General features: G+C 40.6%; 1 protein-coding gene across 2 annotated transcripts in view; it reads left to right on the top strand.

Moving 5' to 3' along the window:
* Nucleotides 1–14,927, top strand: part of LOC115379664 (contactin-associated protein-like 5) — a 72,662-nt gene extending 57,735 nt beyond the window's left edge. For both annotated transcript variants that reach the window (XM_030080466.1, XM_030080467.1), the window contains exons 20-24: nt 9,404–9,537; nt 11,839–11,926; nt 12,154–12,357; nt 13,286–13,354; nt 13,807–14,927. In XM_030080466.1, the coding sequence (XP_029936326.1) occupies nt 9,404–9,537; nt 11,839–11,926; nt 12,154–12,357; nt 13,286–13,354; nt 13,807–14,003 (692 nt within the window). In that variant the 3' untranslated portion in view covers nt 14,004–14,927. The remainder of the gene's footprint in view (nt 1–9,403; nt 9,538–11,838; nt 11,927–12,153; nt 12,358–13,285; nt 13,355–13,806) is intronic.
* The last annotated feature ends 2,952 nt before the right edge of the window (nt 14,928–17,879 follow it).

Consider the following 17,879-nt stretch of genomic DNA (forward strand, 5'->3'; position numbering starts at 1 on the left):
TTCCCAGTCACTTACCTAATTAGGGACCCGGGGTGCTGGAGCCTGTCCCGGCAGAAGGCAGGGTCGCCAGGTCGCCACATTCATGCACACATTCACACTAAGGGGCAATTTGGTATCTTCAGTTCATCTGACTTGCATGTCTTTGGACTGTGGGAGGAAACCGGAGCCCCCCTGCAGAAACCCAGAGAACATCAAACTCCACACGGAAAGGACGACCAGGAATCAAACCCAGTTCCTTCTTGCAAGCCCTAACCACTGCACCGCCATGCCACCAGTACTCCAGCTCCATATTATTTCTTCTTAATCTTGCTGTGACTAGGTAGGGCTGCACTTCTAACACCATCCCAAAGGTTTAGCATTCTCAACCACCCACCCCAGTGTCTCCTGTACACTTAGTGGATACTGCTCCTGCTTGCCTCTTACACCCTGTCACTGTGCTGGACGGTGGCAGAGGTCTCTTTATAAAGTGTGCACCTTGCTTCTTGTCTGATGTGGTAAATCTCCACTTCTGTTGACCTGATGCCAACTCCCTGCTCTTGTACTGCTATGATTAGTACCTTGGTGTTGTCTTTCAGTGCAGCTTTTTTTCCAGCCACTGGTAGGACTTCCTGATGTCAGCGACTTCCACGACTATCTCCTGGCCAATACTCCATAGAGGGCTTGGTTTGCCATTGCACCTCATTTACATGCTTTTAATCCACATTCCTTATCTAAAACACTCTTCATCCTTGGGAGCTTTTTTTTTGCAGATATACTCATGAATGCTTCAAGTTTCATTCAGGACAGTAGCATTGATTATCATTGCATCCTGCACCCCCATTAAGGCTCACTATACCAGCTAACATGGCTGAAAACCGGACTGGAATTTTTCACAAAGGTAATTTCTATTCAGATAGTCACATACCTGGCTTTACACAAGTTTCTAAAAAACCTTGGATAAAAATGGAAGTTTGGAGATGGGTCTAAAATTATTATGTACACAGGGATCAAAAGAGGGTTTTTTAAAGAAGGGGTTGGATAAGAGCATGCTTAAAATAAGGAGGGACTGAGGCAGAGATGAGAGGAATGTTTATAATAGCTAAAATACCAGGGCATACGCAATCAAAAACCTCTCTGAGCAGCCTGGCTGGAATAATGTCTCGCGGGCAGGAAGCCGGTTTCATGTGCATTGTGATATCTTTGAGGTTTTCTGCAGATACACTGACATTGTCCTTTGTCACGATGCACATGGTGGGCTGCTGCTCAGTTGATTAAATCATCTAACAAAACTAACAAATGGCAAAACAATGCAAAGTGCAAGTTGCACTAACTAGGTGTAAGCCCTGATCAGTATTTGGGGAGAATAAAGTTTCTATCTCAAATGCCTCATGTGCACAGTTTAACAAAAAACATGCTGGTTATTGTCTAATATTTTAGACAGGAAAAATGATCTCCCCACCGACCATGCCCCATACTTGTGATTTTGCATCTTTTATGTGATTCAAGATGTGAGATTAATCAGATTTTTATTATTATTAGACATGGCAAAACTGCTATAACCCATCTTCTTCACAATTTAAGACCCCTGTTTAGTATTCTACAGCAGGGGTCTGAAGCTGTTTAAAATATTATCGAGACAAGAACAAAACACAGTATTTTGCATCGATTATGCACCAGAAATTTTAAAAAATATGTATTTTTTAATCATATTTTTTCGTACTTCAAGTTTTGCTCTAAATATTGTGAGTATATCAAATTATGAACCCTGTAACATGGATCGAATCACCCTGAGTGACACCAGTGACAGTGTTCATGTGCTGGAGGAATTATTTGACTGTGTATATCTTCTACTCTTTTGCTAAAAAAAAAAATTAAGAGAATTTCTCACAGTCCTTGAGCGAGTGGTTGAGAAAAGTGGAAGAAATGTTGACAATTCAGTCAACTGTCTGAGAAAGAATTTGTGGGGTTATGGGATTCGCCGGAAATAAGCCTGGAGAAATACAGAAAACATGTTTCTTTAACATTAGCACGGTATTTGAGAAAGCTTTTTGAGACAACAGTGAAAAACATTGCATCTGAATGTTTTCCACTCTCCATTCCTTTTTAGAGAACAAACCACCGGATCATTTGGAGCATGAACCAGTCAGTTTGTTTGGCTTAATGTTTAAGGACGCAACAACATCTGGAGTGGCCTGGCAGAGGTCATCAAAATCATTTAATCAATCAGCAGATACCTCTATCTAAAATTTCCTAAGGCTGTGACCTTCCGGACGATAGGCCCCCTCAGTCCTGATCATTTTATCTTTCTTTATTACCATCAACCCACACAACTCGCATATGAATGGCATCCCAACGTCATTGCTGTAGTTCTTGGAAACGTCAAATTAGCGTCTTGCTCATTGTTTGGTATACAATTTGCTGACATCCATGAAGAGGAGGTGGCTGATGGCAGCTCCACTCTTGAACCGATATAAATATCAGCCCATGTCCCAGGTTCGATCCCCGGCTCCTCCAAAGAGCATGCCCAAGTGTCCTTGAGCAGGAAGCTGAACCCCGTACACTCCTGATGGGCAGCCTCTGCCATCAGTGTGTGAATGTGTGTGTGAATGGGTGAATGTGAGGCAAACATTGTAAAGCACTACGAGTGGTGAATAAAGTAGAAAAGTGCTATAGAAATGCAGTCCATTTATGGCCCATGCAAACAGACAGCACATCAGCTTGGCAAATGCTGCATTCGATAGCCACTTTTATGATTGTCTGACCCACTGAGATAGATGGATAGATGGATAGATGAGAGCTCAACATTCAAAAAAAAAAAACAAAACATTACTGGTCAATATATTCAAGGCCAGATATTTGATGCTTCTCCTTGCAGAAGAAGCATCTCAGTTGGGAAAAGCAAGTCTAAAAAAACAAATGTGTCAAGAGGACTCGTAAAAGAAGATAGTGATTCATGTGGCGAGCCTAATATGCTCAGACAGGCCATTGCAGAGCCCAGGGGCCATAAGAGCCAAAGCCCAATCATCTTTGATCACGAGTGTACGCTTGGAACGGTCAAAAGAGCCTTGCCCGAGGACCTCGGGATACACTCCAGCTCACAGGGGATGAAAAAGTCAGCGATATAATCATTAAACAAGATTTTCAAGATTGGGTTTACTAGTAACAACGACGACCAAATTAAACCTTTTCTTTTTTTTCTGTCAGATTTGTTGCCATTTCGCTGGAGATACTTGGGATCTCCAACATCCAGACATTCAATCAGGGTGGCTTTTACAGGAATCTTCAAAGGCAGTACAAGGAGAATTAAACATTATCAGCTGCCAGGGGAGGGGACAGGTTCTGTGCTGTGGCTGGGGCCAAAGCCAGACTGACTGGAATTTTTCAAATAAATAATTTCTTCTCAGACATTTGACATGAGCAGGAGTGTAGACACGGGTGTGGAGCTGCCAGTGGTGGACAAAGAACAGAACCCCATTGCTTCAGTCAGAGTATACAGTAAATACTCATGGTTAAAAATTACTCCGCTTCAAGAGAAAGTTGTGATTGCATTTAGAAATTTAAAAAAAAAAAAAAAAAATCAACCACTGACTTCAAAGCTATGCTCAAAAGTAACAAGTAACAACAACATTGAAAGAAATTTGTCTTTCATATGTAGAGGAGAAAAAGTCATAACTTTCCGGAAAAACAAAACCTGAAACGCAGAAAAAGGTGCTTAAATACAGTATTCAGGTAAATGTACTTTGTTACTGTCCACCATTGGTAGAGGATAGGGAATTTATGGATCAAAGCTTGGTTTTTTGAGCACAATTGAAGTATAATGGTGCCAGACCAGTGGCTAGTGAGCAGTTAATTGATCGATAATGTATTGGCAACTATTTTCTATGACGAAGATTTCATGTGAGACACAATGTTCATGAGTAGGTGCACAAATGAGTCTTAAGTGCCACTAGCTGGTGGGTAGCTCATTTACAGGAAAAAAAAAAACATCTGTACTTAAGTCTCTATTTGAAAAAGAAAAAAAAAATTGAACATTTTTCTTGGATTGCGGGTACTCTCACAGACGAGACGAGAAATATTTTACAGTAGCATCCTTGACTGCTGCATTAAAATTTCTCACTTTTGAGCTATTCCTTTTAAGAGCTTGAGTGAGGTCATTATGTCAGGGATAAGTTTCTCTTTTTTTTTTTTTTCAGATTAAAGTGCAGCCATACTCTCAAAGTTAGTCTGCTCCCAGACAGATATTATTAAAGCTGATGATAAATCAACAGCTCGATGACAGGGAGTGAGGACAGTTGCAGAAGCTAGAAGACATAAAAAAAAAAGTGTTAGCTGTCAAGCAGTCAACACGTTCATGATGCGCAGCGGACAGGAGGCGACGTACACTGTGTCGTCTTTGAAGGCACAAGATATAACACGATCAAAGATACCACTGACAAAATCAGTGCCGTATTCCCTAAATTAAGACCAAAACATCATGTAAGATCAAAAGTATGTCATTGATTATATGTACTATAGGCCCATTTAATGAAATTTCAAATTTTAGGGACTACAACTTCAAAAATTCTAGCAGGAAAGCATTTTTTGGGCAAGAAATATGGATGTTGAAGTAAAAGAAAGTTCTCAAAGTCTGACATTATTAGAGATAGCAACTGAGAACATTTTCTAGTAAGTATGCTGTTTGGTTGGGTAGTAGACTTGACAGAATAATAATAAATTAATAATAACTCGTTTATAGAGAACTTTTCAAAACACAGTTACAAAGAGCTTTACAGTAAAAGAGAACTAAAAGGTTAAAACAAACCAAAATCCATAAGACTAGACACTTTAAAAACACAATGAGAATTAAAACCAACTAAATTGTTATTATCTAAATGGTTTCACTGAAAAGCTATTTCAAAAATTGCTCGTTGTTTTTTTAGGGCGAAAAGAAACAAACTGAGAGAGGTCGAATCCTCACATGGCACCGGGCCACACTGGAACACATCCTGAGAGCCAAACATCTGCCCCAGCTAGGGAGGGCTCGCTTTACAGGGGAAATCTGACAGGGAGGTTTCATTTAAGGCCAAATGGTCTTTTGTAAAACTGGGTATGGTTCCAGAAGAGATCAAAACTGTCAGTGAAGTTTAGTCTTAATGCAGTATACACAGCTGTCATCAAATCATGGAGGCGGGGTGAACGGTCGCAGTTCCGGCCCGGCATTGCAATCAGGTCAGAGATCAGGATGCATTTCCCAGCAAACTTTTAAAGTCTCCCTTGAGGACTTCTGCTCGGTGTCATCACTGCCTGTGTGCACGATGATCTAGGAGCACTCTGGGTGGCAAGCGAGTGCAGTCGGCTGTTGTGATATCTCCAAAAAAAAATGTGCTGCAGGGACGCAGCAGGACTGGGCTCCTCCAAACCTCATGTCTCTTCCAATGGAGCTGGCAGGACCAGTGTTGACGGAGAGTGGGGCTTCCTGTGAGGAGACCGAGGGGTGGACACGGTCAGGCTCAGGTGGCTGAGGCTCAAAGTCCACTAGGCACTGGCATGGTTTAGATTTTAGTCGTGTGGCCACAGCAGCAGCAGAGATATAAACTCCTGAGAGAGCTTTAGCAGAACCCACTATTAGTAGCAGCACTCCTACGGTTCCCTGGATGCAGGACTGAGGGCTCACTGAGGGCCATGGGACAGGACGGTCATCAGGTTGCAGGAGAATGAGGTGATTTGTCAGGGTCAGCAGAGAGGGAATGACTTGTGGCAGCAACTTTTCTCTTCTATCTTCGTCTAGGTGGCTGTGTAAATGGGACTTAAACCTGGAGGCAATACCCAGGTGTGATGGAGTATTTTGATTGGCCTCTGGGGAGAATAGCGTCCCAGGAGGAGACAGTTGAAATCTGCATCTCCGCCTTGCAGAAGTGCAGATTGCCAGCTAGTTAGCAGGCTGTTTCATAGTAAAAGTCTTCACAGTAAAGTCCACAGTAAAACTGACTGATGAGTTTCATTGTAGTCCAGATGGGAGTTTTGACAGAACTTCGTTTCTCAAGTGGAAAACCACAGTAAAGTTGCAGCACGTCTATTGCGCCCTGTGGCAATTCTGTGTTCACATTTAAACACAAAAAGAAAACTGCCAGATCAGAAGTGGAGCTGGGAGGCTAATATAGGAAGCAAACAGACAATCTGACAAGCGTGATCCCAGTCCAAAAATCCAGTAAACACCACCAGTTCAGCAAAACAAAAGCATGAAAACGTCACAAATGGTAGACGTGAAAGTGAATGATGAACATTCATATCAAGCCCTACAGTTTTTGCTTCACTTGTTTGAAAATAATGATGATGTAGGATGACAGTGCGTCTTTGTCTGAGGTCAAAGTACAGACTCTCAGCTCTGAGTTGAAGGTTTCTACAGTAACGTGAACAATTATAGTACAAAACCTTTTTTTTTTTCCAGCTGAACAGCTCAGTGACTAGAGCCAGGTGCCGAAGCATAATGGCATAGAAGTAACAATTTCTGCCCCTGCAATTAGTCTCTTAGACCTTCACTGAGAAAAATATACTCTTAGAGAACTTGTCTTGCAATTTCATATACATCTGTAATAGGGAATATAATATAGTAGAAGAGTGGATAATAGAGTATCATGAGCAGTGTCAAGCTTAGCATGGCATTCGTGGTGTGGCAGACGTGTGTGTGTTGACACTGGTGTAAATAAGCTGTATGAATACAGGAAAACCAACATGGACACACACACACACACACACACGGTTTCTCCCTCACACTGGAGGAGGCAGAGACACTGTAACATCATGACTTAAAGGGCTAAGGTATCTGCCTATGACCTTACACTCGACACAACACCACCCCGACATAGTTCAAGCTACAGCCGAGGCTTTGACTGAACAACGGGAAAAGCAGAGGTGGAAATAAGTAACGATATTTACTCGCATTACCGGTACAGAGTAGCTTTTTGTGTACTTTTTTGAGGCATTTTTTCTTTCACTTAAGTACATTTTTGCTTGACTATTGCACTTAATTGAATTTCAAATCATATCCATCACAGAGAACAAGTGATCAATGACAGATTGTGGAGTCTTTCACAATAAAAGCTCAGCAAGCAAAGATGACAGGAGGAGTTCGGTTCTACTTTATTGGTTCTATTTTATTTTATTTTATTTATTTTTTTCGTCATTTTGCAAATTTCCAATAAAAGGTGCTCGATGAAAAACTGCAGGTGGTCAATGGAGGCGAGGACATTTAGACTCATCTGGCTAAAATGTGGAATGAGTGTGAGGAAAAAGGGGAAAGACGATGACGATGAGAACGATATGGGTCAACGCCTTTAAAATAATGTAGTTTAAAGCGTGTTTTCTCATCCTGTCATCACTCAACCACCACAGTTACTGTTTTACTCCCAGCACACTTTAAATAAGCCTTTTTTTTTACTTTGGAGTAGACTTTTACAGCAGTACTTCGACTTACACAGAAGTAAAATAACGGCAAAGTAACAGTACTTCTACTCGAGTAGCAGCTTGTAGTACTGACAGCATCTCCATGCAGCAAATCGCCATGATAACCATGATCACTTGATAGCATGGTGATGGCATTCAATCTCTACCGTGCTGCGGTGTTTGATGCAAAAAGTCAATTTTTTTTTAATAGAGTGGCATCGTTTCTCTTTCAGACTCGGCGCTTGTCATTGGCGCGGTGATAATAACAGCAGATATCACTCAGGCGGAACGAGGCCATGTCTTTGAGTTGATTTTTTTCTCGCCCATAGTAAACCGACTGACTCTCTAACCAGGTAGGGGATCACCGTCAGGAGAATACGCACAGCGGCTTCCCCCGGCAAAAGCTGCTTCACACAGCCCAACGTCACAGCTCTCACTGGAAACACACACACACACACACACGCCCAGTGCATGTCCAAAAATGTTAACACCGTGTTTAATTATGTGAATAGAAGAGACGCCTTTAAATATCAATTAAGCTGAGCTTGCTAGTACAGATTTTGTGGAGTTATTATGTTGAGCCACGATGAGGCTCTAGTCCCTGATGCAAAACCTACTACTCCGACAGTGTGACTCTGCTTGTAGTGCAAAAAAAAAAAAAAAAAAAAAAAAAACAGGTAATCACAACTCTGATGTTTCATTTCTCTATATTTCTTACCAAAGTGTATATGCTCATTTGTTGGTTTAAAGAGTTTTGCGACCCTACGTGCCCCTGAAGTTTGCACAAAAAAAAAAAGCATGGTATATTTGAGAATACATGTGCACTGATGAAGAAATAAGCATTTTCTCTTTATTCCAAAATTGGCAGATATGCCTCTTTTGTCTGACAAAGGCATAAGTAGGCTTTGAGGGGATTCCAAGTTATGCCAATCCCAATCACCCCATATTAAACAGAGATGAGAAGAACCAACTGTCGCCTGGGACAGATTTCAATTTTAAGGAAAAAAAAAAAAAAAAAGGCAATCCCTTGAATCAAATCATAATCCATTCACACTCCACCCCCTACCCGAAAACCCTCCCCACCCACCCAAAAAAAGAAAAAAGAAAAAAAAAAACACAGCAGATTTTTAGCAAAGGATGTGCCTGTCAACAGATACCAGATGCACAGTGATGTGTCTAAGCCTGTTCAGTCTGTGCCACGAGAGAGCCTTGAAAGCTGTGGATCGCTAACCTCAGACCTTTAAGCTGACAGCCTGCAGGCTCTATCCAAGCCTCTAAGCATCATGTTGTTGAGTGATACCTCTATGTTTTCATGAGTCAGTGCCCTTTCATGCTCTTTTGTATTTGATCAGAATGCACGAATGACTCGGGTCTCTGTAAATATTGAAGGATCGACGGGACACTTCATCCACGGTAATCCTCATCCACCAAAGCACTCTCAGGAGTTGCTGAAACACAACACAAAGCCCTTCACCAACAGTGCTGGAATTGTAATATTGACCTAACTCCACTTGATAATGCAAAGCTTTCTGACTCTTTGATCTGGCAGTGTGTGTGTGTGGGAGGAACACTGAGTGCATATTGACATATTCAGTATGAGAGCAAAGAGCTTTGGGATAAATATTTATATATCTCAAAAGGCGACTGGAGAAGTTTAGATAGAGAAGTCTATTTATAAATAAGACACCAACTCTTTCCAGTCAATAGGTACATTCTCTTCTCAGTTATGCTGGATCGCAACGCCATGTGCACGCATTTGAAATCAAAGTTCAAATATGTGTAAGGCAAGATGCAGTTTTCATTTTGATGGACTCGGCTTGAGTGTGCGGCTCTCAAATCGATCAGTGTTTTTCTGACGGTCTCTCAGGTGCAATTGACACTAAAACAGCAGCATTCAGTATACAACATAGAAACACAGATTCTAAGGCAGCTGAACCGGCTCGGATGGGGTTTCCAGAGAGGTCCAGGACTATTAATAATGCTCGTGTGGTTTTGTGTCCAGGGAGTCTGCAGATCTGGTACCGCCTTCAAACGGACAGACATCCAGATGTATTCAGCCCCACCCCCGGTAACTTGGCAGACGGACGCCTCCACCAAGTCAGGATCCACCGCGAGGGCAAAAACGTCTATGTACAGGTGAGCCGTGGACACAAAACATCCAACATGTAAATAATCTTGGACTAGATTTTCCAGTCCAGCACACTTACGTGGACTTTCTTATGTTAATATTGAGTGTCACAATGTAGATACTTTTTGCCATATAAACCTGTCAATGCGTATTTGGTATGCATTGACTATTCAAGGATTCAAGGAACTTTATTGTCATACCAGTTCACACTTACATGCTAGTGGTACGAAATTAGCACTCAGGTCCCGGTATAAGCCAAAGCCCCCCCCCCCCCCCCCGAAAAAAAGACCAGAAAAAGATAAGATATATAACTGTATATATATATATATATATATATATATAGGTATAAACAGTATATATAAACAGTATGTGTGGATATAAACAGTATGTAAACTATAAACAGTATATGTAAATAAATGTAAACAGCATATATAAATGTAAATGAAAATATAAATAAAAATATAAATAGTATATATATAATAAGTATAAATAAACAGCCTATATATAAGTAAGTAGTATATGTGTAATAAATAATAAATAAATATATATATATATATATATATATATATATATATATATATATATATATAAAAGCAGTAAATATAAAAATATAGAGAAAAATATAAACAGCCTATGTAAATATAGACAGTATATATATATATAAATATGTATATATAATATTGACAGTTGACAGTTGACTATCAGTTGAGTTTTACAATTGAGTCAGTGCTGCTTAACTTCAAGTCAACCTGTCCAATGTGAATAACTGTATCAACAGATTATCAGATGGCTCATCAGATTAGTATTAGAGTTAGGGTAAAAATTTAGGATTAGGAATACCAAGAGACTGCAGATCTTTGTCAGGTGTGTCTGGAGGCATGTGGGTGGTGAACAGGAGCTGCAGGGCAGGTGTGTGTTCGGTGTGTGTGCATGATGAGTACACCAACAATGTAAAATGTCAATTTCCAAGTGAAAATGACAGCAAAAGAACCCACCTGCTAACATCCCCAGGCAGGTACATTCACTTTTGAATCTCTGGCAAGAAGGCACAATTGAAATCACATTTGAATTAGTGGCAACAAGACATGATTGGGTGTCCTTAGCAGAAAGAAAAAAATGATAAAAAAAAAATAAATAAATAAAAATAAATAAATAAAAAAACAGGGCTCAGAACTGAAGCAGTGGTTGATCACTGCTTCTGTCCTTGATCACACCGCCATAACTGTGCAATAAAAAAATATTAGGTCCCATCGTATGCAAGATTAGCTACAGACAGATACACGACTAAACACATGATCCCCTACAGGCTGCCACCTGGTGGAGAAGATAAACATTACACAATCCAAATAAATTGTTACTAAAGATAATGCCTTTATTGTCCTTGCACAGAACAGTGTACAAAGACACATGCAACTGTGTGGCAGATGCTTAGAAAACCCACAGAGAGGTGATGGCAGGAATGAGTTAGGTGTTAGTTTTTTTTTTCTTGTTGACAGTAGTGTAGCTTGCATACCACAGAAACATGCAGTAGATTATTGTGGTCTCTGTAGCCGAGCAACAAGGACACCGCCTTTCTTGAATATCCTCAGGTGAAGCAGCATCTTCACTTTCTTTACCAAGGACGTAGTGTTAATGGTCCATGAGAGCTCCTGTGAAGTGCTGACAGCCCAAAAAAATGTTATCTTTTACCGCGTGCTCTTGAGAAAGCGAGCTAAATCTAAAAAACTGAGAACTGATGCCATCATATCATGGCCTTTTTATTGTATTGCATTACAAATTTGTTGGCAATAGCCAGTGATTCACTGCGATAAGCCCCTGATGTCTTCAGAGCCTATCAACGCCCCTGGCTGCTGCAGTGAAAAAAAAGCATCAAAAGGAGCAGCGCCTTAAGTTATATCAGCTGGTCAATAAAGATTGGTACCCCAGGCATTTCCACAAGTGCCTCATGAAAACACTACCGGCTCCTCAACACATCAGGACATGGTGATAATGGCCCCTTCTGGCAAACGTATAAACCATAAAAATGAGGAGCAAAATCTCTCTTCAACATGTTTGTGCCTCATGACTCAGCAACTTTAGTTCAGCACTTGCTTTTCTGATCTATATCATGTTGAGCTATGCATCCGAGCCAGTGTATTAGCGCGGAAGTGGAAGAGCTGAAGCACTTAAAGGCTCGTCGTGGACAGATACCATTAGCATGAAGCAGCCAAGAACATAATACTCAATCTATAATGTATTGAAATGCGCGACTGCCTTGGTTTAGATTTCTTGTTACCGGCTTATTATTTGATTACTTTCCACTCAACCAGATCGACCAGGACGTCCACAGAAAGTACACGCTGTCATCTGATGCAGAGTTGATCTTAATCAAATCCTTGACATTGGGCAAAGTCATTGGTAAGTCCTCTCATTCTGTTAAAGCCTTTCCTGAGGAATGACTTGAGTCAACAGCATGTGTTTATATCACCCCAGAGAGGTACATCCATTGATTTATTTCCTCCAAGCACCTCTCTTCCATTCTTTACTTGTATAGGCGATTCAATTGTAAATGCTAATTAAATGTTCACAAATTCCCAAAATCCATCAATCTATCTAACCATATCCGTCTGTGTGTCCATCTGCAGGAAAGGAGAATTTCAATGAGCAGGTAATGCATGCGGGATCGAAGGGTTTCGTCGGCTGCCTGTCCTCGGTCCAGTTCAATCACGTGGCTCCCCTGAAAGCGGCGTTGTTGAATCGAGGAAGCTCACTGGTCGCCATCCGCGGCCCGCTGGTCCAGTCCAACTGCGGGGTGCTTGCAGAGTCCACCACTTCACACACTTTACTAGGTAACACACTCACACAGGGCGACGTAATGGTCAGTGCCATTACCCAAAATTAAGAGCCTTAAACCAGTGAACGCCTGCAAAAAGTCGTGTGTGTGTGTGTGTATATATATTTATATATATTTATGTAGGTATGTATGTATACATGTGTAAGTAGGTATGTATGTATGTATGTATATGTATGTATATGCGTATGTGTGTGTATATATACAGTAGAAATTGCGCGTTATATGGGATTTGTTTAGTACTTAGGCTGTATAATTATATGTATTTATATGTACAGTTGTATTGAATTATATAGAATCCAATTACATCAATTATGATGAATAGTTAGAAAGGGGTAGGTATAAAAAAGTGTATACTTCTTCCTACTCCTTTTTCAAACAGGATACACCATGTTGTTTATGTTGTTGTTTATTTTTGTATTTATATATAGAAAATGTACACATATATATTATATATATATATATATATATATATATTTTTTTTTTTTATTTTTTTTTTTTTGTTTGTTTTTTGTTTTTTGTTTTATACTTGTTTGAAAATAAAATTCTTCATTCATTCATTCATTCATTCAAAAGTGTCTTGGTGGATGAATCGGTTGTTTCCACCAGAGAAACAGACTTGTTTGTCCCGTGTGGCGACACGCTGCAGAGCCCCGACTCCATTACGGATGTTCACAGTCTTGCCTACAGCTTTTATGCGTCATTATTACATTTCAGGCATAATTCAGGAACGAGTTGAAACAACAATAAACTGATACCTTCCAGTGTAATGGAAGTTTTGTTTATCATTGTTTTGGCAGTTACACAAAATGGCTTATCTTGTGGAGCTAACAACCCATGGAAAAAAACATCCACTGGTTCCATGGCTCATTCACTAATTACTGAAAGTTAATGAATTTGCCTGTTTCTCACTTCCTCTCCTCCAGATCAAGCTGCAAATAAAGATAAGGAGCAACACGGCAATGATACCAGAAATGATTCGGCTGTAATAGTAGGTCTGTTTTCCTCTCTTTGTGCTAATTTATTGTTCTGGTGTTAATTTAAAACGAGTCCCAGCTGTCTGTTATTTGTCTCTCTCTCCATCTGCCTCCATCTTAATTCTCTGTCCTAGTCCTTTGCTATCTGTGTCTCCTTGGTTCACACATATTCCCATAATTGTCGCTGCAATCACATTTTTAAACCGTGCAATCGAGTGAATTAAGAATTGATTAGCTGAGAGAAATGAAATAAGCTGATCATGGTAATTTTAAAGGGATTTTTCTATGCTTTCAAAACAGGGAAACCTGCTTTTGTAGTTTAAAGAGTTGAAAGAGAGGTTTTCGTAGGCCGAGGTCGAGAAACCAGAATGCCCATGCATGTTATTTGCACTTGAAACTGACCCATATTGATGTTGACACCATCATCGGCCAAAATGAGCGCTAATGTGGCTGTCCTGGCTGCCCCTCAGGTGTGGTGACGGCGGTGGTCTTCATCACCGTGTGCGTGCTGGCGGTGGTGACCCGCTTCCTGTACCAGCACCGGCAGGCCCAGAGGAACGCCAGCATCAAGGAGAAGGAGCACAGACACAACATGGAGACAGCGTACCGGGCAGAGCTGCACCTCCACAACCCGGTCAGGGACAACATGAAGGAGTACTACATATGACGGACACGCGGCGTCGTGTCCCTCCTGGACCTAAACCAGATACCTCTCTCGTCAAGGACTGTCAGGTGGATGTGTTGTTGCAGCATTCCTTTGAACTAAAAAAACAAAATCTCTGTGCTCATGTCCTGGAAGTTGCACAGGGACTCAAAAGACAAAAAAAAACTGTGGTCTAAACACTCCAGGACATGTAGGAAGTGGAACTTGACATCGATTGCGCTGTCAGAATTAAGCCGCTGTGATTTCTGCAAAATACATAAACCAGCAGATGAATGAGAGGCAAGGGAAGAGGGGGGGGGGACCCAACTGTAAGTGCAGTGAACATAAACTGCCACACCTTCTGAATGCGCACAACTTAACATTTTGTTAGCAACACTCAAGATGCTGAATATTTCCACGTTTCTGTGGAATATGCTAAATGACACTTGCGAGTCAAGAAATGTAGGCCAGGCCTGTAAGATATGCGCACATTTGCTGCCGTCTTTTTTTTCCCACGGTGTGGTGGTGAGTGTTGTGGTGTTGAAAGGGAACAGGAAAAGGGGGCCGGTACTGCCTACTGTAAGAGTGCCTAATTTGCCTATACGTTTTTATTTGAACATTTTAACTTTTTGGAGTGATTGTTACGATAGCAATTGCATCTGTATAAGAGGACCTTATTGTCACTCAGTCCTGCAACTGAATGGATTATATTTGCCTGGTAGCTCAAAACAAGACCTGGGTTCTGTGCAACTCTCAGTACCTTCTTTTAAATCACAGTGTCTAAGGTGGAATGGAAATTGACAGACCAGGAAACCCCGTATAATCCCTTATTGTTTGCAACTCTAAATTTTCTATAAGGGCACCAGTGCGTGAGTTTAACTAATTTGGAATCACCCAGGCCAGCAATGCTCTGAGCTCTCCGTAGGTAAAGGATCCAACAAAAAGGTCATTCCCACAGCTGATTTTTTTTTTTTTTTTTTTTTTAAGTTTATTCGTTTAGATGAATGATTTGGGTGCTGCTTTCTTATTTAAAGCAGGAAACTTTTTGCCCAGCTTCAAGCGAGACGACGCCACACAAAAATCTGAACACGCGAATCGAAAAGGACACGAGTGACACGCTTGTAGGAGGGCGCTATGTGAGCGGCGTGGCCGAGGGACGGGGGGCGCGAGCCTCTCGGCCCGGTCTGTGCACGTGCTTGTATCTCAGAATGTCTCAAGATGTAATAGTTACCGCCGATCTCCAGTATCAACGAATTGAATACATACCTCTCAGAGTGTTTTTCGTTTATTTTGCAATGGGTGATATCATGTGGTTACTTCTCCTTCTTAATGATTTGTATAGCTGCAGTTTTAAGGGTATATTGTATAGATGTATAATTTAATAATAAAAGTAAAGATATTCTTAATCTTCTGTTGTAACATGGCTTGACTCGTGGTCATCTTTCAGTCACATCTATGTTATTTTCTGTGTGTATGTGTGTGTGTGTGTGTGTGTGTGTGTGTTGACACCAGGCTCTTTGCTTTCTGTCAACACTCTGGCAGCCCAGCAAGGATTTGACAGACAGTGATGTGCAGGAGATTCAACGTCAACTGAAACTAGCACAACTTTTAATAATAAAAAAAAGAGATAGAGAGAGAGAGAGAGAGAGATTGAAGCAGTTCTGTAAACTTTTTTCTAACTGATATCAGTAAAATATGGAGGTCTCCTAAATAAGGTCCCCTAATGGACTTTATTTTTCATTTTGGCACTTTGTTTCCACAGGTTTTCAAAGCCGGGGCAGGCTGTCGTATCGACGTCTATTCAATATCAAAATGTTTTCTGGCATTTAGTGGAACAAGATTTCTGTAACATTGTATTGCCCTGAAGACTGCTCTGTCTAGCCTCATCTGCAGAACATTAATCAGGATTTTACTTACCTACCCAGGATTTGTTTGTTTTTTTTTTTTTTACTTTGCACCTTTGCTCTTTTCAGCCACTTTCTGCTTCTAGCTCAATAGATATTCACACTTCAGGCGTCACAGTGAAACCGCTTTTCTGCAGTTGACCGCTGAGCAGCTTGACAGACACTGATGAAGAGGGAGAAAGGATTGCTGTTACACTCTCCCTGACCTTGCCCTGAGTTTTACAGCGTTTCTGGGGATTCAAACCAACAACTTTCCACTCATAAATGTGCTCTCATCTTTAGGCTACAACCAGCCTCACTTGGGATCAGCTGACTCACGGCAAAAAGATCGCAGTGAGTCAACTGATTTGCTTTAAGCAGCACAAGACTGCATCTCTACAAGCTGCTCAGTCGCTCTGAGAAATACAGATTTTTATTTTTTTTTCCTGACCACAACTTGACCTCAGCAGCAGAAATGTTACTGACTGCTGTCTATTTGAATGCAATTAAATCTGTATTACTCCACATGTGTTACAGCAGAATGTTTACTAAGAATATAACTCCATTACTAATACAGAGTGTGGTGTTAACATTAGCTCTGCCATAATCACTTTATTATGATTGCATTTTTAAGAGGTGCCAGAAAACACAACCATTGTTAACAAGATTATCGTAGTGAATACTGTGATCATTAGGTGCTGGTAAACTTTAGCAGGAGGCTGTTCAATGATCAGCTGCAGGAACAGCAATGACAAAACGTGCCACTTGTTTGTGGCGTTCGTCTGCTTATACAATGGTCAAATGCATTTTCCGTGCTGTGAAGCCTAGCTGTTTAATTTTGGCACAGACATTCAAGCTACTAGACTAGTGAGTTAAAATCACAATAAAACAGCATGTTGAAAGCAAGCTGTGATTTTTGAATTGAATTGATTTGTCAAGAGATCCCTGTTGAAAGATGTTAAGGTGGAACAAAACACAAGAAAAGACTGTGTGTGACTGTATATATGTGATTATATATACATAAATAGAACACAAACAAGGTGAAAAGGCCATACATGTTGTTTCAGCATGGCTTTTAAATACACATGAAGAAGAAAAGAAAAGAAGAAAAATAGTGCTACATGGGTAAAAACAATTCTTGCGTTATTGTTATGTTCAGTCCAGTTGTCTCACCTTGAGCACACTGCAGAAAAAGACCAGACTGTGGATGAGTTGCATTTTTTTCTCTTCTTTTTATCTTTTGTTCGCTCGCGTTTGTTCATCAGGCTTTTCACCAAGAAAGGAGCAAAAGGGGGAAAAACATGAAGGCAAGCTGCAGTCTTTTCTCCCAGCTTCAAATACGAGTCCAAGTGATGATTATGGTAATAGGCATGTGCAAGCGTGATTTTTCACCATTTGTTTCCACTTCTGCCTATGGATTATACAGTGCTGCTGTTTTCAATTTAAGCAGAAGTATTTTTCAAGGAAACTAACCAATTAATTTATTAAAAACCCTGAAATCTCAGCAGTACAGCCTCTCAAACCAACCAGAGAGGAAACTAACCGTCAAATTAATAGCTTTAATCCTTTGGACAGCAGCTGGTGTTTCCTCCAAGGAATTATATTTTACAGTATAGCATATAGGACAAAGTATTTAATTTACTGTAATCCAATCCCATATCAAATTATGCATTCTGTTTTCAACATGCCGGGGGCTACATGTGACTTTGTAAATTACCATGTATCTAATGTCTTGGGATGTTTGCATTGTCTTAGATAGTCAACAACATTTTTTGTTTTCTTCACCTGCCCATCCATCATGAAAATGCTCAAATTTTGTTAGCACTTTGCATGTGGAATGTAGGTTTGCTATGGTCATTTTGAATTTTTCCAAAGCCTCATTGAGCAGGCTGATGAGGGGGAGAACAGTCTATCACTCCAGTGGTAGCTGAAGTGATTTTATACCAGAAGGTGGACTGAAAAGAACAAAATACCGACATTTACAAAGCTTTGTAGTGGATTTTGTCTCTGTCCTGCT

This window comes from Myripristis murdjan, chromosome 21 (genome assembly GCF_902150065.1).
Source record: "Myripristis murdjan chromosome 21, fMyrMur1.1, whole genome shotgun sequence".
NCBI lineage: Eukaryota > Metazoa > Chordata > Actinopteri > Holocentriformes > Holocentridae > Myripristis > Myripristis murdjan.